Here is a 23,504-nt window from a genome sequence, read left to right as displayed (position 1 = left end):
AAAATGTTATCGTATCCGTCTGCATGCGGCAAGCGGGCAGGGAAACAACCCCCCGTCCCCACCCAACACTTCTCTTCCACTTCCTGTCTTCTTTTAGCACACATTAATTCTTGCGGCATTCGCATCTCTTACGTTTTGAACATGAGAAATCGAAAAAGGCCATATGCCGGAGTCCGTTTCAAAATGGCAGCTGGGCAGACAACAAGGAACACCACACAGTAAACCTCAGCTATAGTCAGAGCATCGAAATAGCTCAAACGCGAGTAATCAATTAAAGTACAACGTGAGCCTCCTACTAATAGCCGCAGTTAGTGACTGAGAGAAAATGTAGTTGAAGCACCTCGAAAATGATTTGTGATTCTTCTTGAACATGCTAGCATAAATAAAAGAATTGTGACCTAACACCACATGTGGGTTAACAAATATCCTCACTAGTACGTGACACAACGGTTATCAAATAGGTTATCAAATGTTTATTAAAGGAGAAGTCAATCCTGTGTGACGTTTGCATGTTCTCCTTCTACTTGTGTGGTTCATTGACGATTCTAAATGGTCCATATATGGAACAAACCAAGCTTGGATAGGTTCTTCAGATCACGCAAATGACCTAATGGGGACAATTTAACAAAAAATGGAGGGCTAGAATACGCTTAAAAATAGGTTTTAACCACGGTCCAAAAAAAGATCGATCACAGAGCGACTCATACTTTTTTCATACTTTTATACTCATACGTTTTCTCAGAATGGTGTGGCGTCATCATTTGACACCGGGATGTTCTCTACGGGCGGCTTTGAAAAGTATAAAAGATATCAAGTTCTCAAGGAAAGGCAGACAACATGGAAATATAATCCCTTTGGCCAAGGCTGTCACTTCGGTGCAGCCGTAAAAGCCAAAAAATAGCGAGCGAGGTGAGTCACCGAGGGAATTTATGGGCTGTCTGTACCGTTCAGGCTCTTGTCAAGAAGAAACATTTTAATGTGGACCGATGCACTTAAAAGCCTCTGATACTATTGCAGCAGCAAAATATCAATTTTAGACTCATTTGCGAGAGGGCGGCTTCCACTAATGAGCACCATAAACACATAATTGCAGCTATGACAATGTCCCCCGGGTATCCACCATTTAATAATCAATATGGTGCTCTGCTAATCAATGGGATTGATAGTTGCTTGCTCTAATACGTATGATCTCATACCACAATTAAATGGTCGATAACAAATTCAACGCACATGGAATGACTACATCCGTTCATGGGGTACCCTTGAGAGCGATGGTCTGTACAGACATGCATAGTAAACGACATGGGAGTACCGGATGGCTCAAGGCAACATGAAACAATCTGTTCCATAGGTCCCTTTAGAGGCATTTTCATCCTGCGCAGTCATTCGTGCAGTCAAATGAAAAAAAAGCATGAAAGTGAAATGGGGGGAGCACCAATGTTCTGAACTCCATGTTTCCCTGCCGGTGTTGTACAGATACTCAGGAAGTAGTCCATGGTGTTCTCTGACAAACATGGCAGGTGCAGTTACTCCCCTCCCCTCCCCTCCCCTCCCCTCCCCTCCCCTCCCCTCCCCTCCCCTCCCCTCCCCTCCCCTCCCCTCCCTCCTCTACCTGCACTTACTCTAAAAAAACATTAAGCCACCTTGTAATCACAGACACTTGGATGGTGAACAACCACATGCTGCATCACCACGTCTGAAGATAAAGACGCAATTATCTGATCGAATGTAGCAGTATGTTCTGGTAAATTTCCATTCAACTTAATGACAAGTTAATTGAGTCTTCTGCCCATCCTTAGTCCAGCACATAAAGACTGTGACAACACTAATGAGAGCATTGTAGGTCTTTCCATCCTTTAAAAGGATCATGAGTGTCTAACTGGGGGAAAGAAAAGAAAAAAGGAAAGCAGAAGAAAGGGTTTGCCACAAAGATGTTGAGCATCATCGCTTTCTTCCTGCCGTCTCTCACTTCAAAGATGGCATATGAAGAATTTACAGCAGTGAAGCAAGTTAAAAGCAATCGCGGGATGTTCTCAAATGGTGGCGGTGGTTGCTCCAGGGGAGACAGGCTAAGAATTGGAGTGACTACCATCAGCTTGACACCCTTATTTGTGTTTTTCTCTTCACAGAACCTCTTACAGAAGACATATTATTCGATTTTCCATAGTTCAAGCAGTCCCCAGGTGTTGAAATGAAATAACTCATGTTTATTTCAAAATATCTCAAGCCCTATTCAGAGCAGCCCTTTCGTGGCACTTACCAAGACAGTGACGACTCTCAGCACCACTCCCCGCATATTGTTCTCCAATTTCCTGTCGGTCAGCGTGCCATTCAGACCATGAAGAGGATCCCACGTGGCCAGCTGTAGTGAACAAAACAAGATGAGTTGAGCATTTACTTGACTTGAATTCAATGCATTTCAATGAGAAATTGCTAACGTCGAGCAGGAGAGGGAAGTGAAACCCAAAACAATAAAACACATATCCACCCCTTTAATATTTTATCTTCCTTTGTCCTACTTTCTTTTATGGTCTACTTTTGCACATACGAGCGCATCAAATTGTTTTCCTTTTAAACACAAAGCTAACAGATCTATCCCGGGTTGAGTGTGTACCTGTGATTTTGATTTATTGACTTAAAAATGGTCCCCAAGCACATTTTCTTTATTTGCGTACCTACCGCCTACGCTTTCAATAAAATATCGCTTTTGGCATCAAAGATCAAACTAGCTCGGTTTCCCTGTCGAGAGGAAACTCAGTAGGAAATTATCTGAAGCTGTGAAATTCCTCACAAAAAGTGAAATAAAATAAATTAATAGGGATATGCAAAGTCCGACTCTGCTTTACAGAGGGGCCAGAAAGAAAAGTGATGTTGAAGTTGCAGAGAAAACCACAAGAACACGGACAAGAATATTAGAACTGCTACCTCAGTAGAAACATTTAAGACACGTTTAAAGACACATTTCTATGAGATGTCCTTTAACTAACTTGTAGTGGCCGATTCGGCCGGAGTTTGTTTTTGTTCTCTCTGCCCACACCCCCCTTCCTGGCTGGGGAGGGGGTTAGGTGGCCCAAAAGCTGATAGCGGCTAGCTGGATTCTCGGGGACCAATTCAAGATGAGGAAACTGCAGCTCAACCTCCTTGAAGACACTGCCAGGACAATCGAGGGCACCTCCGACATCCATTTTTTCATTGATTTTCATATTATGTATTACTTGTGCCCTCTCTGCATCCATTATAACCCGGTGATCCTGAAAGGGGGATCCTTCCATCTGTGGTCCCTTCTCAAGGTTTCTCATTTTCCCCTGGTAGGGTTTTTTGAGTTTTTCCTTGCCCTTTTGGGAGCTTAAGATCAGGGGATGCTTTGAGAATAATTGTCAATTTTTGGCTATGTGAAGCCCTTTGAGACTGTTTGTGATTTAGGTCTATACAAATAAACTTGACTTGACTTGACTTGACATCTGATTCCCACGCACGAAGCCGAGCGGCTAGCCAATGCCGATACCGTAACACGTGGTGTCCATTTGGACTAAAGTCACTGAAGATGGTGTTTTGTATGAAAAAGCATCAACTTAAATGATTTCATTTCATGGCATTTTAACTCTGTGATGTCATATTTCCTGCTGTAATTACACTATTTGGATAAAATCCAATGAGCAGAAACTAAATGAAGCACATTAACAGACATACACTTTTAATTTTAATAACTAAAAGGAAATTTAATGCCTGTAGTTTGTAAAGTCATCAAGATACATTTGCTATTAAAAACTGACTTGATTGTACTTTTTTTTTCTTTTGTCATTAGAAGCACGGCATCCAAATGCGATGGCAATAAACCGGGAGACAATTCGAGTTATGGCGCTTTAATGTTCCATGTGCTTCTCGGGGGAAATCACCACAGCGTCCCTGCAAAAGGAAACTATTTTGATAGGGAGGAGCGTTGATTTATGCGCATCACTCATGGCGCCACTTGCCCCAAATGACAAGTGAGATGTTATGGATCTCACATTATTAGCTCTGCATCATGACTCCATTTCATGCAAGTTTTCATTATTTGTTTACAATATTGTGTCCCTGCGTTGTTTATATTATTATGTGAACTTTCCGACATACTGTGCAAGGATGGCTTTATGCAATTGTTGCATTTTCCTTTATTCTGTTAGTCAAGTTACCCTCAAATGTAACCTACTGTTTTACTAGTTCACAATTTTAGTAAATAAGTCATAAATAGGTCTGTGGCCCATTGACTCCCCTCAACTCCACTCGTGGTACACGGATGATCTTTAATAAGAGCAAAAATAAAACTATATATGTACATACGTATATATACACACACTCATATATAGTATATTATTGTATTATATATTACACATATATATACGTATATTTTTTTATGTTGGGGCTTAGCCTTTCCCTCTATGCTGCATGCGTTCATTCATATTCTAGTTCTTCCTGACTTTTATGTGCGACACTGCCGCTGCTGTGTGTTGTCTCGCTTGCTTCGCCTTCCTTCTCTCATGCCTGCTCACCATTGCACAAAGCAACAGCAGCAGCAGACAAGCTGCTGAGCCATTTCACTGCTCCAGCATCAACCTCCCCCCTCCCACCACCACCACCACCACTCCTTCATTTTGGTCTCCCTCGCTGATGAGCAACATGTGTCAGCGCAGTCTCCAAACAGCTTGCTCGGTGAGCCTACCTTCTGTCTTCTAGCGCTTATCTCACAGCTCTCTTTTTTTTTTTTGCTGTTGTTGTTGTTGAAACCACCTATAGCTGTCCCTTTTCACTTCTAGTCTATCCGGCAATCTTCTCCTGCACAGAGCAAGTGCTGCTTGCATCAACAGTGCAACAGTTACAAATCCTCTGTGCCATCACTTTATCTTGTGTGTGTCCAAAGTGGTTCCCTACCAACTGGGTCAATTTGATAGCCAACCTTTATTAAAGACAAAGCACACATTTTACATTCTATTAACCTTCTATTATGAAAAAAATGTTGCTTCACAACAAAGAATATCTCAGTGGCAACTTGGCATGACTGAACAGAATGAAAAAAGTTATATTTATTCTCAAAGGGGCTAAATTGAGAGTCTTGCTGTGTTATTTCTTGACACGCGGTGACACTGAAGCATACCCAGTGGAAGCGTCAAAGTCGAAAGCCCTGAAAACAATTTGCTTCATCATACTTTTCAGCAAAAACGGGGCTCTGGAGTCGCAAAAAAATTATGATTTTTGTCATGCATGCACACCGTCATGCAGGACCTCAGCATAATTTATGAGACTTAAACTCAAGTGCCATTCAGGGCAATTAGAAGCATGGACAATTTTACGATCCTAATGAAGAGTAGTTCTGTATAGAAATTGGATGGCTGCTATCTACTCTGGCAAAAGCTCGCACTATTCTCCTCCCTCTCTTCTTGCACTCTCCTTTTGTATGTGAATGCTTAAAGATAAGTGCGTATGAATAATGTTGGAAAATGTACAAAAATAGAACCCATTCCACCTTTGATGTTCCATTACATTAAATGTACTTATTTTGTGCTTCCTCTCTGCCTTAAAGATGTAAATAAAAGCAGCAATTTACACAGAAGGTTCAGATGATTTGCTTTGCCACTGTAACACAAAAGTGAGGTAAAATTAGCCCAAAGGTACATCGGTAATGACTCTCAAGATGGGTACAAATGTATATTTGGGAGCACAAACAAGGAAGATCAAAACAAACATGGGTCCACAATTAGAGATGTCGCGTACTGGTGGTAAATATTTTGTGCCGGACATCAAATATTAGGCTGTACAATTTGTGCTGCCTAATCATTTGTACACTTTCATTTGCTCCCCTTCTCTATCACACACACACACACACACACACACACATGACATGGCTGTGGTGAACGCGGCAGCAACAACAAGCTCCGTTCTGATTTCCCAGATGAGCTGCAAGCTGTTTTATTGCTTTCTCTGGAGATTTTGGATAATACACCCACATTTGTGTGTGTATGTGCGTGTGTGTGTGTATTTATTTATTCCACCAATAATAACATCTAATAATATTTGTAGCTCAAATAATATTAAACGTCAATTACTTCAAATTTAATCATATATAACACAAATTAATATAATATTTCGGGTCGGTTATTTCATCTCTTACATGTTAAAATAAATATTTATACCTCCGACTGGCTATGCAGGCTCTCTTTATTATTTAAACGTATTTACGGATACTTTACAATCACATCCAAGCAGTCACAAGCATGAGATGAAAGCGTAAAATCCACTGGGACACTTAAGTGATGTTAAGATGCACAGCAGGAATCATTTAAAGGCATTAAACCGCACCAGGCTTATGAAAAATACATGCGCTATACATGTAGTGAAAGGAATAAAACATGAGAGGGTATGTGGGGACAATGAATGTAACAATGTAGCTAACGGTTCTACTTTTGAACCTTTACACATGGGACTTGCTCGGCATGTTTCTGCTCAGAACCGTCAAGTTCTAAAGGAGGACATGAAATCATAGTTTGATCCTTTAATATGAATACCCGCACTGTAATCGACACCAAAGTGTTTCTTAATATATGTGATGTAAAACGTAATTCAATTTTTTCTAATTGACCCATTAAGTCAAGTCGATGTGGGAAATTTAAAAAAATGAAAGATATACCATTGATTGACTACATTTCCGCGTCGACAGGTTTTTAATTTCTAAATCATTTTTTCGTGTGACAGATCCAAAAAATTCTGCATAGCTACTGTGTAGCATACACAGAATGAAAAGATTTTTTTTTTTTTATTTGAAGGCAAATATCTACAGTACCTACATCGAAATATGATTTGCTGGACCTGGAATTAGAATGATCAACTCTGTGCTAGTCACTAAATAAACACTGCCCCCACGACACGCACACATTTATCGTCTGAATCCAGTCGTGCTGCTAAGCAAGTAGAACAAACCACATGGCAGGTGGATTACAATGACAGCAGTATTGAAATTGTTTAATCCGTACGTCTGTCAAAGTGTCAACCAGTCAGTCAGTCAGTGAGCTGCTCCCTTACTTCATGTCCCCAAGGTGGTAAAACCTTGGAAGGATTGAAACATAAGAGCAAAGGAGCAGGGATATTATATTGGATTCAATTGTCAGTATGGTACAGTTATGGAAATGATGTGGGTGGGAGTGGTACTGGGTCAAGTATTCAATAAACAGGTATATCCAAACAAGACCAATACAATACATTCTGAGCACATGTTGCTCTCATCTTTGTTCTTTCCAGCTTCCATTTCGAAAGGACTCGTGCAAGAAAGAAATTCATATAGAGGAAAATGTGTGCCATTCTGGGAGGCACTTGCATGCCCTGATCAATTAGAAAATGAAATTTAACCGAGATGATCCGAGGCCCTAATGCAATAAAAAGTACTGCGTCTTCAAACTTGAATAAAACTGACGCAACTCTTGCTTTGTTCTAAGGTTCAGGGAGAAGATGTACTTCTCACATAAACCTAGTTGTAAAGACCATTTTCCAAAGGATGAGTTAATGGGGCAACTCTGAAGGAATTTTGTCACAAGTGGTCTGAGTCAATCTACACTTGCACGTAAACATACTGAAGGTGAACAATGGCATGGATTCATTCCAGAACCGACGACTCCAAGCTCACAGGCCTTCCAATTATTCTAAAGAGTGTTATAATCTGCCAGCTGTAGTCATTTAATATTCTCCTTTAACAGTGTCATCAAAATATCATTTGTACGCAGGCACAGATGGGATGTGATACCTTGTCTGAGAGTCGTGAGGACCTGAACAAAACGGCTTCCCGAATGGGTGTCCTTCAAGTAAGGAGGGGTCGCGTAAAAAGTAGAGTGGATTTTCAGTTTAAGGACATCGGCAGAAGTGCAGTGAACAACACGCCCAGGGAGAAGAGATGATAGTTAATCCTCTGCAGAGTTTGCCGCCGTGCGTGTCCACATCAGCCTGCTTGCGAGTGTACATCGTGTGTGTTTGTGCGAGTGTGTAGTGGGTATGCAAATGGACGCGTAGGCGTCGTCGGAGGGGCGGCTAGGTGGGTGGGTAGACGGTACACTTGTGTATTTTGTGATCCACAGAGGCATGCAATCCTGGGCAGACTCTGGCTGCTGTAATCCGAGGTTTACACGCTGTAATGCTGCTGAAATGTCTGCAGGCCTCGCTGGCAGGGAGGAAGAGTGAGGAAGAGGAGGAGGAGGAGGAGGAACATTATAGAGAAGACATGACAGAGAAGATATGGCTTGGCAATAATAGGAAAATTGGATTGAAACATGAACAGAATCCAATAGAAGATAATGAAAAAAAATCTGCTTCACAGAGGTAATAATGCATAGTTTTGATTGACACCAAGAGAGGTATTCATTTCGCAATATGTTTATTATTACGTATGGTCATGTACAATTCCACTGCATCATACTGAGCCGTGTGCTTAACTGTTTCTCGTCTCATTTAGATTGATTGGGCAACAAAAATACAACTAGTCTTGTAAAACTTGGAGTCAAAATTTTCCGGGAAACATTAGCCTCTTAAATTGCACCAATAAACACAATGTTTTGTGAATCCCTGCTTGTATTTAGTTGGTTGTTCATAAATTCACCAATGCATGTTTTTCTCCTTCTGTGGAAACTTTTCTAATCTGTTCACGGGAAAAAACAAAAACAAAACAACTTTCCATGCAGCTTTTCAGTTTTTGTACTCTTTTTGGAATACCTTAACTTAAGGTCTATGTATGTCACGGAGGAGCTAGGTTTAGTGAAGGTTATGCAGTTTTACAAGTGCATGTTTTTATTTCATTGTATTAAATAGGTCAGCTTTGTTATCCCTTGACAGAATACACACTTACTGTCTTTTTTTAAAAAATCAAATCACCTGTCGGACATATATTTTAGGGGTATTGTTATAAGATGAGTTTGAATGCTTGAATTAAATTGTTTTAGGATCAGAGTTTGTAGATTTTCTTTACAGTTTATCTACACTTATTATTGGCACTTACAATAAAATCAGGCCATTTTAAGGGGGGGCTATCAAATCTTGGGAGATTTCATCCACAAATGTGTGTTGCTTTTTCTTTGGATTGGCTGTTCTGTATTTATTTTGCCACCACAAAAGTGAAAGAAAAAAAAAAGTGAGTCAATGATTGGGCTCCATGCTGTCGATTTATATAACCCATTTCTAAAAATAAACTCATGGATGCTTAACATATAAAACTAAAGAGCATGTGTGTCTGTATGTGAATTTAGATTCAAAATAGATTCCCACCACTGGTTAAGATTGGTGAGTTTTGGTTTGTGAGCGTGTTGAGGCCCTATAATGTCGATTCAAAAATCTCAATAAACACAGCAATTGATGAAGGGACCTTCACATTGCTTGGAGCTTAGGCCCTGATAAAGATAACTCATGAGGCAATGAAGGTCACATAAGCGTAGTTATGAGATGACAGCAAATGGGAAAATGAGGAGAGGAAATATGGGGGGGGGGACGGGACATGGGCTGCATATCAAACCAATGCAAATCCGTTCCATCCACTATAATCACTTTAATATGTGTAGCCGCACACATGCATGGTGCAAATCCTTAATGTGTATGCATATCCAGCCAATGAGAAGTTAGAATGTGAGTTCTAGAAGCTTGCAAGCCTCAAATGGTTTACAGCAGGTTGAGTGAGTGACAAATACAGAGAATAACTAACAAAGATGCTCTTAGGAAAGAGCTTTATTTCATGACGCAGAAGACAAGGAGATCCCGTATCCATTATCTAAGAGGTTTTGCCTGAGGATCGTGCAACAAAAATGACGAGTCAACGCAATCCCCTGTCCTACACACCTTTTAACAAAATGGTTTCCTTGATGAAATCTGTTGAGTTAAGTGGAGGGTTAACGACTGCTTGGGGGACTGCTATTATGTTAAGTGTATGTGTGATGAAAAATCCTTAAAATGAGGTCTTGGTAATTATGAGGGCAATAATTGGCTGCCATTTTTAAATAGCTCGGGCCCAATATTTACCGATGATCGGTGGCAATGTGAAGTGATCGCGATTGTTCTCTAGAGGCAAAATCATGCTCAAGAAGACGAGTGATTCTATATTTTACTTAAAACTTCTTTTCTTTTACAACTCTAAAAATGGTTATATGGCTGTCTCTGTTGCTTTTAAACCTGTTGCACAAAATAGTGCCTACTATTTAGAATTTTAATCAGGCCCTAAGGTCACAGTCTTAGTAGATCATGTGCAACATGTCCACCAACAGCATTGCTAATGTGTTCGAGTCAACACGTAATTTAGCTGCAGCTATGTGGGAGTAAATCAGGCCCTTGGTGTCCATTTCACCTCTTCTTCCTCCATCAGTCCACCAAACGGGTGCTTCTGTTCACAAAGCCATGGCGTGTCTAACATAAGGACATGACCTTGGTGTCAGACGCTGACGGTTGGTTTTATTTCCCCGCTGATCACTCCCTTGTTCCCTGCCGCTAGCTCCTGTGTTTACTGCCGGGCCATAGCCAATTAGGCCTTCATCGTGCCCCATCCGTCAATCCACCTTTTCTCTTCGCTTCACTGTCATCAAGCATCAAATATAAAGGGATGATGAGACACGTACATTCTCTGGAGGGTCAACGTCATTTGAATTACTTTATGACCTGTTCAGTAGATTTTTGCCAACAAAGCCACCCCCTCACCCCCAAATGTGATGTAATAATTATAGAAAACGGATGAAATCCAAGGCAGCAGAGGATGAGGGGTTTTATGAGTAAAACTAAGTCATGCTTACTTTAAACGAGGACTCTTCAGCTCAAAGTGGGTGTATGTCTCCGAGATTTACACACACCAACATGCACACACACACACACACACACACACACACACACATACACACACTCATATGGTATGCCTTGGGCTTCGACGTGCAATAGGATTCCCAGCATCTGGGGAATAAAACCTCTCTGAGCTTGTCATAACAGCTCGAGAGGGCCATATGACGGCCAGGCGAGTTGTTTGCTGTTCGTCTGCACTGTTTGCGAGACTGCCGTGTTTGTTACGGGCCCAACAATAAACATCCCACTGGGTGTATTGTGAGACAACGGGCAACAGTTAAAGAAACAAAAATTCACCGACTGCTCTCTTCCAAATTGTATTTCCAATACGCTTGCCAAGTCCTTTTATCTGACGAGTAAATCTACAACAGTGTTTTGATAAAGGGCTGAACAACTTTTGTAACAATTGTAGTCTTAGCAGGGTTTGCTGTGTTTCCCCAGCGTTGTCAACAATACGGAAGGGATACCAGCCATCGAGCAACCCAAGAGGCATCGGGATCGGAAATCGGGATGACTTACTGATTGACAGCTGTTGATGTAGCAATTTATCATCAGTAAATGTGACTTGATTAAATTAAAATGCTAAACACTCAATATTGGAGAATTGTCGTTAACCTAACCGCCTAAATGTTATTTTTTTTAACAACCAAGCAGTTGAAAATAAATCCTGATAAGTGAATATAGGATCTGACCTGAAGCGTACTATGAGAAACAGTAGTGTCTTGACTTATAACTTTAATTTGTTCCGTGATCAAGCTTGTAAATTAATTTACTCACATATCAAATATCAATCCCCATTGAAATGCATTAATCAGTTCCAAACCCTGAGAAAACCACTAATACTTTTGTTGCATGTTAATTGAAAATAAAATAAAATAGTACTGCAGTGTATAAAACATTATAGAACAACATAAAAGACAAAGAAGCAGTTTCATAAAGTTAGACTCTGGTATTCGTGTGTTGGATGTGCAATGTTAATGGAAATGGCCTAGTTGTGACATCAGAGCCAGGGAATAACTCTTTGCGAGTGCTCTCCTTTTGTATTTGGGTTAGGGATTGATTGTTTGTCCGGTTCAAAAAGGTCAGCATGCTCATTCCTTATAAAAACCTACAAGTTGGGGCACTCATAAATCTGGTGGACTAGATCATGTTGTCCAGAAAATCCAAATGATGACAAAGTGGCAACTGGGGAATCAAGAGCTCCCCCTTCACCAGCCTGAGAGAAAAGCAAATGTCAGTCCAAGAACTTTCCTAGATGGTTTCTGTAGAGAACTAACAGTGTCTCAAAAAGAAAGCCCTCTTGGCAAATATATACAGTATGTATATTTTAACAGCAGAAGCACTTTGTCAGCTTCAATCAGCGTCTAAATTCTGCTGTCCTGTGGTCAACTGGAATCAAGACTTGCTGGTCAATGAAAGTGCTTGTGACTGATGCTCGGGCTTTTGGCCATTAGAAAGTCACCCAATTATTAGGATGTGATGTCATTTGTTGAGTTTGAAGAAACTACTCATCAGGTTTCTATTGATTTTGGAAGAGTTGAAGTTGCCCAATTGAATGGATGTAATTTTATTCACGATGGATTTTTGTTTCCCTGCACTTGTGTTCTCCCGAACCCGCTTTCATTTAATCTATGCAGCTAGATCTTCATCTTCCTAATTCAACCACCCTTCCTCTCTCCAATTTTCCAGTTAGCAGAGAGGCCTATTGAATAAAGATACATGCAAATATATCTAATAGGCTGGAACACAGGAAAGCGAAGGGGATACTCTTCTGTCACCGTCATTTATGATTATGATTATTATTATCAATTTGCATATATTCACGCCGTCGGCATTGTCCCTCTTTTTGCTTTATTTAACGTCACCTCTGACTGTGTCTCATTTTGTCGAGCGTTGTATCTTTTCTTCTCTCTCGTTTATGTGTTGTTTGTTTTGTGTATGACTCTCACTTTCCTCTTTGGTCACCCTGTAGGCACACTTTTTTTTTTTTTTTTGCATAATTGTAATAATCAGTTCCACTTGCATTTGTCCCTCATGTGATCTCCCTAAAAACTACCAACAGCAATAACTTGCTCTTTGGAGCTTTACAACCCCCTCAACCCCAAACACCCTCACTTTGTTTGTTGTTCAGTGCCTGAAGCTGCTGCAAACTGTCCGTGTGTTGTGCTTAAAATGTCTGCATTAATTTAACACCTTATAATAATTATTTTCCTGTAAGCATCTGTGGTGTTTTTGATGTTACTAATAAAACACGATGCGCCCTTTAACTTTCTTGTTGTAGTGGGTAGAAAGCCATTATAATTTTAACTCTCTCAGCACAAAGTTGATGAAGAGGCAAATATTGATTTGTTTTCCCTCCAAAACAAACAACCTCAACTTGTATGGCTTTTAAAATCACTTGATTTAAATCACTAGGAAGTCAGCGGTGTGTAAAATGAAACAAACCGGTAGAGTAAAATATTTGATTTGGGACATTAAAAAGGTCAGCGATATGAAAGAAAACATTTGTTAATTGTAAGTAAGAGCTTATCTAATGGGAAAGTCAGCTCTGCAAAATGCAACACAGCATAATTCAAAATACAACCATAGGTAATAAAACACAGCTTAACATTTATGTTTATAAAATGTCCTCACATGAGCTGGAATAGTTTAGGCTAGTAAAATAATAAATCTGCATATTACTGCCGCAAAACCTACTGCGGCAATGAGTCGTGGATTTTGATTTCCCTGTCTCCAACCTGTAGGCCCACATTTATACATTTCTGGAGGAAATGCACTCTCAATTTTATTTCATGAAAATGAATGGAGCCATTTTGTGTGTCACAACATCGTCACCAAAGAGGGGGGGAAAATACAACAAATCCGTCAAGAATAATTTGGCCACAGCTTGTCTGTGCATGCATGTGTGCAGGGTGGTAGTAGCCCTACTGACAGTGATGCAGTATGACGCTAATTGCCATGCAGAGCCAAAAGGGTTAGCTTAGCATTGGCGAACATGGCAGGAGATTTGTACATCTGTCGGCATGTGTGCATTTCTTTGCATGCGTTTCATGAGAAGCCGCCACATAAAAACAGCATCTTTCAATTCTTCAGCACTAATGCTTGTCACGGGATGACTATGTTTCGGAGGTCTCCAGAGTGCCATGTGTTCCCATTTCTCTACAGTTCAGATGGTAATTGAAGGTGACCCCAATTAAAATCAGTTCAGTTTTGCGGGTCACTCTTTTCTGAATTATGCAGAATGTCAACTATGTAAACTGAAGTTGTCCCACTTCAACCATGTCATCTAACATGGCAGAGTATAGACATATACTGTGCATAGTTTTATTTTACTCATCTCTTTCTCCTTCATTGGAATTTTTTTCTCTCTCATCACCTCTGCCTTGACCTTTTCATTTTTACCTGCGCCACTACTTCAATGTATAAAAGCGATACCATTTTGGTCCTATCTTGGAAGTCATTTCAAGACGTCATGGATATCTAACAGAGCAATTACACGTGGCGGGACTTGTCCCCTGCCTCGGCTGTAGCCGCACACAGACGGATGCACGGGCCCCCAACGTATAGCCGCTGAAGCTAATGGAGCAGAAAGCCAATTCGAGCCTACCGTGCGAGTGATAATTATGACCGATCTCAGATGTCGCCAGCTATTACTGCCGGCACTTGACAAGTATATGCATGAGGGTGAACTATGACGGGAATGAATGTCAGAAGACGCATTAGACCGCTGAATGATTGACAGGATGGAACGAGGATGGATGAGAATGAGAGAAGAGAACAAGAGAGGTCCTCAAGAAAACCTGGAGTGTGGGAGACAACCCTTATTGATTCCACAAGCCTTCACTTGAAAGGATTTAATTGTATTCAAAGTGCAACCAGCAGTTTCTCAATTTCCGGAGTACGATAGAGTTCCCTAGACAACTTTAGCTTTATAAACCACTACACTATCAATTACATAACTGATTTAAGATGTACAAATTTGTCCACATGGGAAGTCATTTTTGTGAAGCATATTAGTACCGCTGGTAACATTTAACAACTAGGAACGTTACTTTTGGGAACTACAGCACAACCAAAAGTTTAAAATGTACGCTTCTGTCCACTAGAAATACAGTATCCACCACAAAACACATTGTTAAATTTAAGTAAAATCTACACTTTTGTCCTTTTACAGTGAAGATGCAGACTTCAATGTTAGCTTCTCACATTAGCTGCCAAAATGGCTCCCTGCCATATGCTAGTGATCAAAAGCTAGCATAGGAAACACAGCATGTGCTTTATGTCTTCATGTCACTACATATTACCACTGCAAACCATAAAAGATAGAATTAGTCTCTTGGTCGTTTCGACCGGCAGGATAAATCTAGCCTAACGAAAAACGTAGACATGAATTACAGCTTAGGTCAAGTAGTATCTGGAGAATTAATAGCCGTAATTAGAGTGCACATGTGTCTGTATGGCATTGGGTACAAACATATTAGCATATCATAAATGCAATCTGCCCACACATACTGCCTTTATATATCAACATCTCAATGCTTGGAGCCTGTTTTCTATAATTCAAAAAGCGTTAATGCTGCGAGCTCAGTGTGCAAAAATGCTTGAGGATGCAGCCATTGTTAATATTTTTACAAGACAACCATCATTACTCAGCATGCGGGCGTGTTTAGAATGGGAATAAATTTGGCCACATGCGGCGCCCGGGAAGAGGGATGAAATTGATCACCGAGTCAAAAAAAGTAAAGCACTCTAAAACTGCTGGAGTTAAAAAATGCTTTAAGAGCACAGACGGGAAATGAAACAATCACTTTTGGCCTTGCTCTGCATTCGAATGAATACACATGAGCACAACTAGCCAACAAACAGATGAATTATGAGTCATATTTTAGTTGTTAGGGGGCAGTACAGCATATTCTATGGTATATATCGGTCATTGAAGCAAAAACGAAAACACAAACACATTATTTGTTCTGAAGTGTTATCATAGAGCAATTAAAGGGCACATTGCGGAACCTTGACTTTTTAATGATCTCTGGAGTGTGTCGCTACCTCTCAAGTGTGATATTCAACAACCAAGTGAATGTCAGAAAAGGTGTTTATTGAACCTAAAATGCATATTCTCTGAATGGGGGAGGGCGCCAGAGTAGAATATGCAACTATAAAGAAAACATGCTGATTTAGACCCAAAATAAAACCATGAAAATCTAAACTGTTAAACAGGGATGTTAATTACTCAGCCACCATTCATGGAACAAATGTTTTGACCTCTGAGGTCCCCTGGTGCGTTACAACAAGTTCAGCCTTTGATGCATGAAGAGAAACTCTTAATGTATAATAAAATGTTACATGCTGTGTATGAACTGCTTTTCAGAGGATGCGGCATCATTAGGCAACACTCTCACTTGCGCTAAGAGGCAGTTAACGTAGAGATGTTCTTACAGCAATATTTACTTCTCTTTAGTCGTTTGCTTCTAAGCATACGTTTCAAGTTATTAAAGAAGACAAGTATTAGGGAATGATTAACACAGCAGTAATTAAGCAATTTCATTAGGCGAATTGGGCTTAATGTAATAATACTGTGATGTAAAGATTAATTTTGCTCCTCAGTACACTATCTTATCTCCACACAGCTACCGCTGGAATGGAGGATGGAACTGTGTGTGTGTGTCTGCATACACTGTTGCACTCTATGAACCGACCCAACCTCCGTCTCAGATCAAAATCTGCAAAGGCTTGCTTCTCGGATGTCTTTGAAAGATTATCAAGAGTGATTATTCTGTGGTGTGCCGCGTGTTAAGAGTAATTTTTTTCCGGGTAGAGACTTGCGATTGTTGGTGAAGATATTTTTGTTTGTGGTGTGCTATGTTTGTGATTTTGAGAGCAGCTTTCATAATAACAGCAGTAAGCACACACTTGCCATTCTGTCTTTATCGTGTGGTGTCTCACATTAAAAAAAGGTTAAGATGTTGAAAGAAAAAAAAGAAATGGGCTCTAGACTTCAGGCGGTCTGTAGTGGCGGTTCGAGACCAATTTGTACAGGGGGGGGGGGGGGTCAGTCAGTTTTTAGAAGATTACATACACAATGTCACTTGTCTAAATGTATTTTGAGCCCAAGAAATTGGTTGTAATTCCTACAAGGTAAATAAATACTTTCTTGGTAAACATCTTAAGTAAAGCGGAATTCAATCCCATTTCTATGGTACGTATGTTAAATTTATTGTCGTAGTATACAGCTTTTGTTTTTTACCATTCTTGTAAAAAAATAAATAAAATTGCACGGTTGTTCAATGAAAGTAGTGTTGTGCACAAATATTATATTACAAAGTACAAAAAAAATCTTGAAAATGTCTCCTATTAATCCAGTTAACATCTTGCATTGAAAATAAGGTAAGGCCAGAATACAGACAAGTTAAAAAAAAAAACAGCTCCATAATAACACGCTAATGGTCTCTCTATTCCAAAAAGCAGCACAATCTTAAAGTGGGCCACATAAAAGGAAACAGGGCTGCACTCATTGAATACAAAATAAGACTAAAAGCAGGCAGATAAATGAGGACTTATGTAAATCCACTCATTTTGTTTATACAGACATGATTAGTGCTTTGTTGACTTACCCTGTTGACTCCTCGCCCACGGTCTTCTCCGTAGTTTGTGCCCAGGATTTCAAAGATGATGTTAGGGTTGGTGCCGTTGTCGGTGAATTCCAGGAAGCTGGTGAGGCCACTCACGCCGAACTGTAACCACATTAACAAAATGGTCACATTTTGGTAAGTCTTGTGCACATTTTGGAAGTTCACTTTCAATCATGAGCAAAGTAACGGTGATAAGGTGAGCAGTTAATACCCGTGGGAATTAAACACACAACGATGCAATTTAATAACTTTTGAAGTGATGCAATCGAAAAACCTTCTGCAGTTCCTCCGCCTTCTTTTAAAACTACCCTCACCATATTTCACTGCACCAAGTCATAAATTGCATCATAACGATCAGAAAGGAGCTTGTAATGAGCAAAGACAGATCGGATCATTGCGGCCATACAAAGTGCGGGCTTCTTAAAGATGGATCGCAGTGGAAATATCGGTGAAGACAACTTTGCTTTCCTGTTAAAATGTCCACATGCCATTTTCCATCAGCTAACGGCAACAACTTCAGCAGTTTTTAGTTACACAACTACACAATGTGTGTTATTTGTGGAATCACAAAGGTAAGGACAGTTCTGCCTCTATAGTGGTGACATAAACTGAATTTATAAAAAAATTGGAAGATGGATTGAGTTTACGCTAGCATAATAGTAGAGTCATAAAAATGTGTTAACTGCTGTAAAACAACACATGTCCATGAGCTTGAAGCATATGTCCACGTTTGAGTTCCTGCTAGTCTCTTGTGTGTTATTGGTGTTTTTCATTGTGCTTGTTAAATCCAAATCCAAGTCATATTGCTCATTAAAATTACAAACTTTTGGAAGGATTTTCTCTTTCTTGGCTCAGGCGCTATAGTTGAAACCGCAAGATCCCGTCTTTGAGAGCTTTACTCGTACGCTTTAGAATTCCCTCCCGGGATGAATTGTGACATCGGCACATTCGGCATAGTTTGGCAAGTTACCCTCTTCACAACCTGTATAGATCCTACTGTTTTGTAATTCCCAAAGTACATCATCACCCAAAGAAAGTTTCACTCCACTTCATATGATAGAACATACAATTCAATTATGATAGTTTCCAGCACTTCCTGAACAGTTCACATTTGCTTGGCGGGGCTTTTACTTATTTGTCTCAACTTTCTTTTTTTTTTTTTCCATTTCACCTTGACTTGCAATCTTTCATCACGTTTAAATCCAGTCGGATCTGCGCCTCCTTGTTCTGATACCGATTAAAAAAAAATAAAAAAAATAAAAAAAGAAACACTGTTCTAGAAATGGTGGCTTCTCTGAACGGCACCGCCAAGTGAAATGCAAATTTAGGATTAGCGCGAGGCAATAATAAATGTGGCGCGGTGGCTTTTGTATCTATCGCAGCGTTTCACCTTGAAATCGGGCCACGCTTTGGCGCAACACTTTCATCAGCCTGTTCAACTCTTCAATAAGGCGTCCCTGATGGCGATCTCTCCAGAGCTGATTTAAATACCTCTCCCAGATATGACAGAGTTGACTTGAGTGACATTTTTTCAGTGCTTAGATCATACAATCTCCTATTGTACCTTTTTGACAGTGTCCAGCATGCTTTTCCCGCCTTGCCAGGGTTTGGAATTTTTCCGGATGCAGCTCAGACTGGCCATACTGTGCCACTTCCTGTCTTCCAGCTTTCTGTGAAAGGTGTTAGCCAGCAGCAGCACTGTGTCATAGATGTAGCGGTTGGTGATCTAAAGAAAAAAAAAAATTAGATAGAAAAGTTAAAACATATGTATTTTTCCACCCACACTTGGTTTTGATATCTTATTTGTGTTCATTTTTTAAATCTGTTTTTGTAATATTTTTTAATGCTGAATCAATTAAAAACGTAACATTGTGTTTTTATTTCTCCATGTACGCATTGTTTATCAAAATATATAATCAGCAATTGCAAAAATGACATGGACACTCAATTCATAAATAATAGAGAAACGGATAGCAAACATGTCATTTTGACAAAAACAAATACACCCCTAAAATTCAAATAAAAACAAACATGATGATCTTCCGGAACATAAAATGGATAAATACAACAAAACTTACAATAAATAATAAATAGAATAAAAACAATGCTAAATTTATACTACTACCACCACAACCATACTGATACGACTTGTGGGACATTTTTACTTTAACATGCCTCAACAAATTACTCTAACTCCTTACAGATAAACCAAAGTTTATATAATCTAGGATAAGACATGCCCTTAGCCAACCAGTGTTGATATAAAAGTGTTTGTTTTTTTGCAAGCATCAAGTTAGCTGCTTCCCTTTTCATGCAAATCCAGTGTGACTCACTGCCAGATGCACACGCTGCATCTGAACTAACCTTTGGTGTGCTAAAATGACATTCACCAACCACGAGATTGTTTTAAGTCCAAGCACATCTAAGTCTGCAGCGTGAGTGTACCTCCATGCAGCGAGGCGGGGGCAATTCAGCCCTGTGATGGATGACACCGTGATTTAGTGAGACTCTCCTCCTCCCCAAAAAAGATAACGAGAAGATAATGAAAAGACTGACGGCGGCAGGAGCCGCCATTGCGCAGTACGCGCAGTTGACACCCGCCATCTCCCATTAATTAAGCGCAGTAATTTTCACAGACACGCACGTCGGGAACACCACGGCTCATATCAAAACAGGAATGTTTGCGTGTCTATTTTTAGACGTTGGCATGTAGAAATAATCAAAGCACGAGCGTACACAAAAGCACCCAAGGACGATAGCCGCCACTCTGCATTTACATTTTGAATCACACTGTGTTTGTTTCTCTAATTGGAACATACAGTATGGCAGGAAAACCTGTTGATATATACGTGTTAAGGTAAATGCTATTCTATTCCTGGTGACACCATTTTGTGTGTCTCCATTAAAGTATTATAGTAGCACGCCTGCACTGAAGCTGCAATTTCACTAACCACCTTCACTATTCCATTGCTTTTTTTTACCCCTGTAGGAAATAGCCCCAGCTATTAGTTGACAAATAGGAATTGGTGTCAAGGAAGTAAAGTGTGGAAAGGGAAACAAGCTAATAATGTCTGGAAGGGTCAACAATTAGCTTGGGTTGTTATTGGAAATCATATAAATAGGCAGTCGAGACAAATTGGACGTGAACTTCATTTCTGTTCTCGCCTCCTTCGACTTGGTATACTCCTCCGCATGGTACCTACTTTGCTCAACTGGCTATTAACACTTTCCAATTTGGGAAAAATAAAGAGGTCCCTCTGATCCCCTGGGCAAAGAAACCAACCGCTAGTCACTTATTGGTCGAGCAGAGCAGATCTGTCGTCGTCATGTTATTCCAACATTCGAAATACCTGGCTGGCCATGACTTACTTGCTTACCCGTTTTGCTGCACTTAAGCTCTTGATGCTGCATTATACTGCACTAATGTATTCAATACGGCAAGGTTTTTAAATATTAAGAAACAGCCAAAAATAAACTGAGCCAAGCAGTACCTTGTACCGTACCGAGTTTTGTATTACCTTGTTTTGCCTGATGATGAATAGAGGAGTGTTATGGTATGGCACTTTAAAGGACACCACGTTTCACTCCAGTTCAATATGAAAGATGCAAATTTCATACTGTGCTGTCCCAAAGTGGAGAGGTCATGAAAGCAAAATGCAGAATAATAAGTTTGAAATGAAAAGAAGCTCAATGATGTCAATGACATCAAGGTTTTTCTCTTGTATAATCTTTTTTAGAAGGGGAACAGACAAGCAGATAAGATAAAAGAAAAAAAACATCAAACTTTCTCTCTCTTTCTCTCTCCCTTTGGAGACACACTTGTCACATGTCTGTTTTTTTTCTGTCTTTTCTGTAGAAATTAAAGTGAACAAAAATCTAACGCGCTGCGGGGACCCCTCGCCAATCAGTGGGCTTTGCATTCCATGTGTGCATCATTCGTGTGTGCGTGTGAAAATGTATCTGTGCTCAAGCCTGCATTGCTTTACTTCAGTGCAGTGTGAAATTGTCCTTATGTGGCCACCAAGTACTTCGTCTCTCCTTCCCACCAATGCGACGTATTGACCAGGCGCACATAAAAAAAACATATTGTCCTCCAGTGACTTCAAACAAAAACCTCACTGTGGATTTAATGCATACAATGGGACGTTGGCTGGGGTCTTATTAGGAATAACAAATTCTCCCTTTCACTGCACCGGAGCCTCCTGGTGTTGTTGACGGCGTAATTTGCATACACTATAAAACGAGCCGATGCCTCATGCGGGAGGGGTGCCGAGCGGTGTTTGAGATTAAGAATTTATTGAGTGTAACCTCCCCCATGCAGTGCTAGTTGCATGTGCTCAGAAAACTGCAACAGCTAAACCTGATGAAGACAGGTTGGTATTTTTAAGGGCAACTCAGATAGCTCTTAATGCAATATTAATTCTGTACTGATTGTTGTTTGACAAGGTATTGGTTAGCGTTAAAGGAGTCGTAGTTGACCAAGTTGGTGCAGTGTTGAAATTTTAGATCTGTCCTTCCTTTGACATTTGTATTTTAATTTGACCAGATCAAGATAAATGAAATTTGCTTCAGCTGCCAACTGCCTAACTTGAAAAAGAAAAAAAGAAACTGCTTCCACTTTATATGTTTTTCAAGTTGTTTTGTTTGGCCTATAACTGATTCAGTTATTTTTAAGGTGCACAGTCTACAAAGGTTCCAATTCCTGAATTATTATGTCATCATCCATGCACCAAAAAGTTGCGTGCTTGGGCAAAGGAACAAAAATGAGGCATTCCTCATTTCAAGGTCTCCGCCCGTCTCGTCATGAAGTCGTCATCGTTAATCGACCACGAAGGTTGTTTTCTAACTACTGTACAGGTATTCAGTTCTTGTCTCGATGAACCAGAAAGTTGTCTGCTTATTTAAGGAGAAAAATCTGATGTACACCTAACAAAAATTGTTGCCTCAAACTTTCATGATTCGACCTTGGCAGACATCTAACACCCATCACGTCTCGCTAGAAAGTCTTCAAGAGCTGTAAGCTGACCTTGTTGTATTCCAGATAACCTTGTCAACTTGTTTTACCGCCGGCGCGCCGAGACATCTCCATAAGCATGGCGGCGACGATTCTCCTTTTAACAAATTTCCATGTCTCATCAAATATGATCCCCGGGGCTCTTGTGCAGCCACATAAATCAACAGCACAAAGATTCAATTTCATACATTTTGTCTTGGCACGTAAATAAGCGTACGTTCCCCTTTGTGTGGTTCATCTGATGGCAGCTTGATGACTCGCATGCATACACACACACCATCGTAACTTCATGCATATTGTTGCCTTGGGGAAAATATTAAGGGGGCAGAAAAGCACAAGGGAGAAATAAAAACACGAAAGATGGAAAAAATAGCACTGTTGAATTGAGTGTAATATAAACGCACAGAAGGATGCGCCAAATTAAAACCGAGAAAAGATGCAATCAAATCAGCCAACTTGATGTCATCAAAAATACACTGTAAACAGGTTTTGGAGTCCAACCCAGCAAACAAGACTAAATGGAAAACCGCCAACTGATAAGACAAGAAGCAACGACTGAAGCTAATTTCCTAATGTCTCTGCTCGTTTATCCTTTTTCTTTTTTTTTTCTTTTATTAGTTCTTCAGGATTCCTCTAGTGCATTAAAAGAGGAAGAGAAAAGACCAATGGTCTCACCTCCAGCTGCTGAGCTTTGGCGTTCTTTGGGTCACAAAGGGACGTGTTGATCCGGTGGTTGTGCTTGACGCAACGTTGGGTTGTGTTCTGCGGCATGGGGAAGGTCTGGCGCACCAACGTTAGTCGACCCACCGACTTCCTTACCAATTCTTGCAGGTCATAGTCGGAGATGTCCTGAGAGGCAGCAAAAAAGAAACACGCTGCTGTGAGATAGATGTACATTTTTCATGTGAAGTATAGAGCACTATTAACAACAAATTGTAAATATCTTTGAATGGAAAAAAAGCATTAAAACACAAAAATATTGATTTTTTGGGGCCAATTAAAATAATAAAATCAACTGTACTTTATTCCCGTCA

At 40.2% G+C, this 23,504-nt stretch overlaps 1 protein-coding gene across 5 annotated transcripts in view; it reads right to left on the bottom strand.

The window, feature by feature from the left end:
* Positions 1-23,504, bottom strand: part of grid2 (glutamate receptor, ionotropic, delta 2) — a 260,037-nt gene that overhangs the window by 61,978 nt on the left and 174,555 nt on the right. For all 5 annotated transcript variants that reach the window (XR_007490638.2, XM_049763926.2, XM_049763927.2 and 2 more), the window contains 4 exons: positions 23,146-23,319; positions 19,021-19,182; positions 17,439-17,558; positions 2,261-2,362 (listed from right to left, as the gene is read on the bottom strand). Coding sequence is in view for 4 of the 5 variants with exons in the window: in XM_049763926.2 (XP_049619883.1) it covers positions 2,261-2,362; positions 17,439-17,558; positions 19,021-19,182; positions 23,146-23,319 (558 nt within the window). In the remaining variant the exon portion in view is untranslated. The remainder of the gene's footprint in view (positions 1-2,260; positions 2,363-17,438; positions 17,559-19,020; positions 19,183-23,145; positions 23,320-23,504) is intronic.

The sequence above is a fragment of the Syngnathus scovelli genome, chromosome 3 (assembly GCF_024217435.2).
Source record: "Syngnathus scovelli strain Florida chromosome 3, RoL_Ssco_1.2, whole genome shotgun sequence".
NCBI lineage: Eukaryota > Metazoa > Chordata > Actinopteri > Syngnathiformes > Syngnathidae > Syngnathus > Syngnathus scovelli.
Note: the sequence above shows the minus strand (reverse complement) of the source record. Positions and strands in the feature narration are given on the sequence as shown.